Raw genomic sequence first — 9,181 nt, 5'->3', positions numbered from 1 at the left:
CGAGTGAAGTTGAAAAAATTTCTCAAAAAGTTAAAAAAACTCACTAATTCCTCTTTGAGGTTCCTAATTAATAATACATCTGCCGCATCCCACAATTCTTTTCACACTTGTACTTTATAAAGAGGCACCTAAACGTATACATGTACTTCTAATCTGTACTAAAAATTATTCTTTTATCGTATACCAAATTTTCTCTTTAAATTTATATCTAGAAGCGTATACTAAAATGGATGAGAGGGATTCATTCCTTTATTCTATGCTACTCAATAAATTTTTTTCCTGGTTCTTCTTTCACTCAATCTTCGTCAATGGCGTTCACTTTTGGTGGCAAGCCCTTCTTCGTCCGAGGAAGACGCCAGTGGATCTTCTTCCATCTGAAAAGAGAGATAAGGGAAAATGCCTTTGAAAAATGAAATGCAGTGAAGTCGTGAAGATGAGGAGCCGAAGCACCTCAAAAATGAGAATAGCGGAATAAAAATTCATTTTTTTGAGAATCGGATAAATGAGGAAAGATCATGGAATTACTCTAATATCTATATCTTGAAGATTTTTCTCAATATATATGGCAAAAGGGAAACAATCAACACTCAATTAATAGTTAATCCCATGCTAGAATTAAAATGCTGTTTGAGGTAATTAATAGTTTTTCACCATGAAATCCATCTTATTATTATGGTAAGATATCATAGGAGCATGCAAGTGATCGCGATCGGTTAGCGATCATTAAATGTGTCTTCCATTGAGTTAGCAGTTCACTAGCCTTCAGTAAGAAGAAAGAAAGATTAATGTTTATTGCCAATTGGGAACATGAATGAAATGGACATAGGAGGGTGGTCCCATAAGTACCCGGCCTGACCTAGAGATGGTGGTAGTTGGTTGAAAAATATCACCGTTTTAGAAAGTACGCAATCTATAAAGCATATGTTTCAAATATATTCTATTGTTTCAGGCTTCACTTCGTGGAAGTAATTAATATCCATTATGTTTCAAGTTTGAAAACGCCAAGTTGCTTAGTATTTGTTCGGCAGCCATCAATAGTGAACGTTTCCAGTGAATTTGTGAAAATGGAGAAAATTGGTCATCGTTATTTGATAAAATACTTTTATTTGAAAGGCCTCAGCCCAACCAATATAACAGCTGAACTTGATTCTACTCTGGGTGAGTCTGCTCCTTCGTTAAAAACAGTAAAATATTGGATAGCAGAGTTTCAACAAGGCCTATACGATCTACCAAGACGGCAGCGCATTTGTCGACCAAATGAGGTGCGACTCCATAAACGGCGAAGAAAATCCACAAAGTGATACTGGATGATCGTCGACTGAAATTGCGCGAGATAGCAGACATAGTAGGCATTTCAAAAAGTGCGGTACATCGCAAGTTAACTGAAAATTCAGACATGAGACAGCTGTGTGCAAGATGGGTTCCGCGCTTGCTCACACTCGAGTAAAACCAGTGTCGTGAAGATGTTTCAATAGAGTGTCTCACTGCAACAAAGCAGAATGTGTGCGACTTTTCATAACCATGGATGAAACATGGGTTCATTACTTCACCCCCGAGGCAATGGAACAATCAAAACAATGGATTCAAAAGGGAGAACCGCCTCCAAAGAAGGCGAAAACCGTTTCATCTGCAGCTAAGGTCATGGCGTCGGTTTTACAGGGTTCGTCCGGAAAATAAGTGTACTGAGCTCAGGAAAAAAAATTTATCACACTTTTACATATCTTAAGCTAATATTCCTCAAAATAGGACCCTTGTGAGTTGATACACTTGTTCCAGCGGCGTTCCCATTCCTGGAACGCTCCCGCGAAGGCATCATCGGGAACCTCTCGAAGACACGTCGTCACGGCCTCTTTGACGGCGTCCAAAGTCCCGTATCGCGTTCCTTTCAAACTCCTCTTTATCTTCGGGAACAGAAAGAAGTCCGGTGGTGCCAAGTCCGGGCTGTAGGGCGGGTGCGGCAGCGTTGCCACGCCGTGCTTGGCCAAGAAGTCCGACACGACAAGCGCGGTGTGAGACGGCGCATTGTCGTGATGCAGCCGCCAGATGTTTTTGATCGCTGGCCGGACGCGGGCGACTCGTTTTCGAAGCCTGTCGAGCACTTGGACGTAAAATGCAGCATTTACAGATTGTCGTTCAGGTACAAATTCGTAGTGGACGACTCCCCTTTTGTCAAAAAAGACAATGAGCATCGCCCTGAACCGAGATTTGCTCATGCGAGCTTTCTTTTGACGGGGTGATGATGGGGTGTGCCACTCCGCACTTTGTCTCTTCGACTCTGGGTCGTACTCAAAGATCCACGTCTCGTCACCCGAACAACGTTCTCTAAAAAATGTGGATCATTTTTGCAGTGATCCGCAAGTTGTGTCGCGATTTCCAAACGATTGAGTCTTTGATCATCACTGAGCACTTTCGGCACCAACTTTGCACAAATTTTTCGCATCTGTAATTGCTCCCTAATAATCTCGTGCACTATTGTTTTTGGCACATTACACTGCTCTGCTATCATCCGAACACTAAGACGACGATCAGAGTTCAGTACATCGCGAACTTTTCGCACATTTTCGTCGGTGAGTGTCGTTGATGGGCATCCAGGCCGTGGTTCGTCGTCGACCTCTGCCCTCCACGAACATCTTGTGCCACCGAAAGATCATGTTTCTGGACATGGCTGACTCCCCGTAAGCTTGGTTAATCATACCGACAGTTTCGGTAGACGATTTCCCAAGCTTTACCGCAAATTTGATGGAATAACGCTGCTCCAAAAACTTCGGCATCGCGTTCCGTGACGTGGGTCGAGCGTGGAGGTTCGCGTTAACAGAGCTCCTCACTACACCACAGCTCAGAGCCGACTGCCTTTTTCAGCGTCGCTTGCCAACATACCCCCCTCCAATCGCAGCCCGTCAGAGCGGTGCTGGGCGCGCCTGGAGCGGCGGGAAAAAATCAGTACGCTTATTTTCCGGACGAACCCTGTATGGAATGCGAGTAGGATAATTTTCATTGACTATCTTGAAAAAGGAAAAACTATCAACGGCGAGTATTATGCGAATTTATTGCAACGTTTGAGCGAAGAAATCAAGCAAAAGCGGCCGCCCGCATTTGGCTAAGAAGAAAGTGCTGCTTTAGATTATGCGGAGATTATGTTGAAAAATAAATACATTTTTTCCAAAATTTTGTGTTTTCTTTGTTGGGTCGGGTACTTCTGTGAGCTCCATCGAAATGGAATTTTAGGGTCCTGTATTAAATAAAGAATCATTAATGCATATGCAACTATCACCATTCAACTATTCAATAGGTATTACAATTGCATTTCCGATTAGGCAGAATCAAACTCCGGGGCCGGTCGCAAATCCCAAGGCTCTGCCCACTGGACTTTAACGCCTTTCTACGTTGTCATTGAATGTAAATACATTTAATTCCAACTCCAGAATAATTCCTTTAAATTGACGTGCATTCTTGGCTTTTTTATGAAACTTAAAATAAAATTTCCAAATTTACGGGAGGATTTACAGGCGACATGGAATAACCAATTGTGCAAAGACGGTTCATAATTGCAATTTTAACTTTTTCATAAGTATCGCGAGGGACATTTTCGTGTGCTTATTTTGAAATCTACAAATCAATATAAATCAAGTTGGTAGTTACGTTTATTTTACCTTATTTTTGGATTGGACGTATAGTTTTTATTTTAAAGCACTCGATTTAATGACAATACCTTAGGAAAGTAGTCATGCTCGCAGTAATGTCGATGATATCCTTCGTACATCCACTTGGACTCTTCATGTATCCAAAATGCCGACTTTTCATCGCCAACTGAGCACAAGACAAATGATTCTTTGTCCCAGTTGGTTCAACAGTCTACACTCTACCTGTATTTCCCATGAACGATCTTGTTTCTACTAATTAATCTCTTCACTAAATTTTAGTATTTAATTCCACGAAAGACTTTTCCCAATACATTTTTCTTTTGAAGTGTATAACTACAACCCGGAAGAAAGGAAGGAAGAGGAAAACAAACAAAAACGTCGGAGAAAGGATAAAAAACAGAAAGGGTTGCTATATGACTGGATTTATCAACTTTTCATGGGTAGTATTCCTGATCTTCCAAGCGAAAATTTAGTTTTTTCCAGACGAGAGGGCGAGTAAAAAATTTGCCGCTCCAATGGTCTAATTCATTGAGGTCGCACTTACATTTGAACTTGGGTGTGCTACAGGCCATATGACGGGTTTCGTAAAGTATAGATCAGCCGGTCCAAGATTCGTGCGCGAATTTTTATATTAACAATAAGTATTAATTGCTCTTTGTATTCTCGCCAAATAAAAAATACGACTAGCTTGCCAGGTATTTCTATTTCATTGGGAGGTCTTAAATCTAAAATCAGAAGATCCTTACTTAACATTATCAAATGTCTCAAATAGGAACTTCAAAATATATATTTATGATTTCCTATTTCGTGGGATGGAATGAAAGATATCGCGGACCGGACTAAAGCCACATGTCATAAGTTAGACGACACTTCTCTGCTTGATTAGGTCCCCATCACTAGTTGTTCAATTCTAAACAATCAACATAGGGGTCTAGCATCTGATCAAACAGTGAACATCTTCCAAAGGTCATACTGATGTCTATGGTGCGCCATTTAGGTATTTGATGCTCTTTGTCGCTGGGCTGAAGACAACACCCCTCCAATGGCCAATATGTATTCATCGAAGAATTAAAAAAAACCCTGCAGTGAGTTCACGTAGCATAAGTATTAGAAAAATGTTGCAGAATGTATAACTGTAGCTCTACCTATTCAACCAACTATCATTTTGGAATAAAGACGCCAAAGATGTAGTTATCACAACATTTTACAATAAAATATCATCTTTGAATTTACTCATGAATTTCTTAGTTTTCATATTCTAAATCTAATAATATTCCATGTAATATGAATAGGAAAATAACACGAGTCGTTAATAATTTCAATTTCACTTACTACTATATATTTTAGTGCAGCGTATTAGAGCAGTGCTCTGTAATGCCATGAGTTGGTATACGACAGCATGCATTTACCGATTACGAATTAGACGTCAAAGCTTCAAAATCGTCGTCCACCGAAATGACGATTTATAAGAATGAAACTTTCTTACGACTGAAACGTCATTATTTTCAATAACAATGGGAACCATGCAGGTTATCCTGCAGAAATGAATCGCAGTATTTGACTCTAAATACATCCTCATTTAAAAAATGGAAAGTTACTTCTCAACGTAACGTCAATTTTATGAACTGTCTCAGATCGGAACGATTTGATCCATCGTAGATTTAGAAGACACATTTTCGGGAGTGTTGCCAGTTGGATTTCAAACTTTTCTTAAAGAGAATTTATTGATTTACGTGATCGCTTCTTTGGCTACTGAATTTTAGTTGCAATCTTTATTTATCTTGCATTAGTCCGAAAACAGCACTTGGGCCTTTACATCGGACTTCGAATAAGTATATAACAATTTGACACAATTACATACACCCAATTTAGTCTTAATATTTATACAATTAACTTTAAAAGATCATGCTTTACTTAAAAAAATTCTAGTTAACTAAAGAGTTATTAGAACAATCAACTTAACGAAATTATTATTATTTGGTATTCCACCGGTTAAAGTAGGTTTTGAATGGACACAGTATATAAAATTTCTCCAAACCAAAAACATCACTTGAAATCAGGCACCACAGTAAGCCTCTCTTCAATTCCACACACTTCCTTCCTCCCTTCATTCCATCCAACATCCCATCGCCAAACAAAACGCTCTAAATCCATCTTTCCTGGGTCCTTTTGATTTCTCGCAGCAATCCTCTCTCCTCCCCCACTATTCCTAGCACTCCCTCGTTTGTTTCCCTTTCTGCCCATTTCACCTGTTCAATCCTTCTCCACACCCACATCTCAAAAGCGTCCAATCTAAGCATATCATCTTGCTTCAATGACCATGTTTCTGCGCTGTACGAAACCACGCTCCATATGAATTTATAGCTACGTAAATTGTTCAAGATATGAATGGCAAACATTTCATCTAACCTCTGTGATATGAAAAGTACTGAAAATAGGGACACAAAATATCCAAGACATATTCTCACATTAATCACATTAATATAGTCTATTATGACGCAATAACACACTAAGGTAGGTCTTCCCTTACATGAAGTGTACATCTAACAGGGCCGGAGGGTAATATGCACAACTTTGGGAGCAATTGAAAACTCTATCACCGAAAACCCTATCACCGATATAGTAAAAAAATTAACCATTGTCCGGTAAAATTTATAACCACCAAAGAACGTCAAATTAAAAAGCTTAATCAATTTTTCTTTTTCATTTTAAGGAGCTTGGTCCCAATAATAATATTATACTCTATCAGAACTCGGTAGCCTACCTTCCTAGAGAGTGGCATCAAAATATATGAAGCTTTGAGAAAAATCCGACTCAGATAATAAGTTCAATTGCATGACATTTTCTAAGGCCTGGAATTGATAGACCTCACTCTAAATAAAACGCTCTACCGGCATCCATTGTCACGGGGAACAAGATTTCCGGGGGAGGAGGGGGGGGGGGTACACCAACGGAATGCAGGCGTGTTGACTTTTAATTTCCGCGAAACACTGGGGAGAGACTTCAGCGGGACGACGACACCAAGAGGCGCTTGCGAAAAAAAACACGGACGCGAAGCCCGCACGAAGCGGTAAAATTTTATGGAGCAAAGGGTTGGAAAGGCTGTGGGACACATGCGAAATTTCACGACTGGGAGAGGATGAAATACGAGGGTCATCCGGAAAGTAGTACCCGTTCGTGCCGCATGAAGTGCTGACGACGCGAGTAGCCGCTGGACGAGGTCAGATAGCTTCAGTGGCTTGTCTGCCTTCTCTGAGCCAAGTTGCGTGACGCTAGCATTGCCTGTGTTGTTTCTGTGATTGTTTACAATGTTTAAAAAAATTGAGAACGCCGCCAGTTGTGAAGTGAGGGCAGTGATTAAATTCCTCAATGCAAGAAACGTTCGCCCATGTGATATTCATCGCCAATTAAAGGAGGTGTATGGAGACAATGTAATGGACGAGTCGTCTGTTCGGCGGTGGTGTCGCAACTTCAACATGGGGAGGGGGAACACACACGACGATGAGCGTTCGGAGAGACCGTCTGTCATTACAGACCAACTGGTGAGTTCAGTTGACGAATTCGTGAGGAACGATCGGCGCGTCACAATTGATGACATCTGTGAGCATTTTCCCAATGTTTCTCGAACAATTGTTCATGAAATTGTTAAACACCATCTGCATTATGCAAAAATTTGTGCAAGATGGGTCCCTCGCGTATCTCAATGAGCTGGCGGCGAAGGACTATGCAGCAGGAATACAGAAACTTGTCACACGTTATGACAAATGCCTTAATTTGCTTGGAGATTATGTTGAGAAGTAGTTTAAAGTATCCTCTTTCAAATAAAATTTTTTATGTTTGTTAATATTTACTTTTGTGTCTTTATTTCACGAACGGGTACTACTTTCCGGATGACCCTCGTACGTTAGAGGAAGGAGCGAGAAACACCAAAAGAGATCCAACCCTCAAACCTCAACTCCGCCTGAATCCGGATTTCAAAAGTGTTGGGATGGTTGGCTCTTGTGTTGATATGCATAATACTATTCTTTTCTATTCTCAGCATTCCGAAACTTCCAAAAAAAATGGGGTTCAAATTCACATTTTCATTCAACTTTCCTCTTTTTATTCCAGCTAGCCGAAGGATACAGCTTCACTCCAGTGCGGTTCATGATACTTATTTTTTTGGTTTTATGTCACAAGAGGGGAAAATGTTAGAAAAACGAAGAACGGGGAGGAATAGGATACTCATGCTCTACGAAATGAAGGGAGGGTGAATGCAAGCGAAATTGAAGAACAATTTATTGCAGCGTAGGTTGTGTCTTGTTAAATGAGGCTGAGAAATGTACAGATGTGAACACAGTGCCAATCGAAAAGTCTCCCATAAATGGTATACTACCAAATGATAGTAATATGACGCAACACATTCTTCATTACTTTTCTCGTCAGTTTAAGGTTTTCCATCTTTTTTTTGCCTGAAATCGGTATTTATTCGATAGAATTTCAATGAAGAAGCCCTCTGGGTTTTAATTCCGCGATGATTCATCTGTTGCAAATGTAGTTTCACAGGCATTTCAGCCGACTGAAACGCCTGCATAACTGACGGCGTAACAGATGGACCAATGCGAAAGGAAAGGGATGGACCCCTTTAACATAACCATCACTCCGGCAGATGCCTTCACTGCAGTATAATTTCAATTCAAACTAACAGCAGTACATATGGCACGCATTAACATTTCTCATTCATACGGATCCGAGCTATTTAAGAAATTAAACCGCGGCCAGGAGAGAAGCGGACTGCGCGCGGTCGGTCAAAGATCACCGCCCTCTCACTACGCCGTTAGACTGAGGTTTCAGGATGACTGCGGAGACAGGAAGGCCGCCGACGAGGGCGGTGGGGAAGGCGGGCCGGGCCGGATCCGAGGGAGATAGGACTGCGAAGGACGGGAGGGAGGGATGAAACGAGATCTTTTGAGAGAAGATCGATACCGCTTTAGATGTGAGAGACATAAATGACAGGAGGTGCCTCCGTAGGATGCTGAAAAGAAAAACACATGCCCTTTTCGAGAATTTCCCAGACTGCACTCGGAGATCAGTTGAGAAAATTTGAACTATTTCAGACAAAACTGCGGAAAAAATTCACTTCTGAAACGTGCTGACTGAATGACAAATCAATACAAACTGATCACTTGTATTTAGCAGCGGCACAGTCACAAAAGTGAAGATATCTTTGGCTTCACATGCATCCAATATGTTCTCAAAAGGAAGCTTATCACACCAAGTTTTAAGGGTTGGATCCGAGCTTGAAGGAGCGCACAAATTCCTTGTTTTACTCAAGTGGGTAGTTTTAAGCTGGCTAAATGCACTTTAACATTTTCGTTCGAATACGAAGAATTATTTTCCTTAGGCTCCGTTGAATTACCCGGGGATATAATTTTATTGATTCCATTCATTCAAATAGGACACGCGCGTACACCGTCGCACGCGAAAATTTCACGTACAAGTTCCCGGGGATACCACATTTTTCACCTAAACCAGGAATAAACAGTGAACAAGATGCACGG

General features: G+C 40.9%; 1 protein-coding gene across 1 annotated transcript in view; it reads right to left on the bottom strand.

Moving 5' to 3' along the window:
• Positions 1–190: 190 nt before the first annotated feature.
• LOC139688305 (uncharacterized) overlaps positions 191–9,181 on the bottom strand; it is a 455,056-nt gene continuing 446,065 nt past the window's right edge. Inside the window, exon 5 of the mRNA XM_071585796.1 lies at positions 191–374. Coding sequence (XP_071441897.1) covers positions 306–374 — 69 coding nt within the window. The 3' untranslated portion in view covers positions 191–305. The remainder of the gene's footprint in view (positions 375–9,181) is intronic.

This window comes from Hetaerina americana, unplaced genomic scaffold (genome assembly GCF_022747635.1).
Source record: "Hetaerina americana unplaced genomic scaffold, ioHetAmer1.1.p SCAF_2, whole genome shotgun sequence".
Taxonomy (NCBI): Eukaryota; Metazoa; Arthropoda; class Insecta; order Odonata; family Calopterygidae; genus Hetaerina; species Hetaerina americana.
The sequence above is the reverse complement of the archived record's forward strand: the minus strand, read 5'-3'. Positions and strand labels throughout refer to the sequence as shown.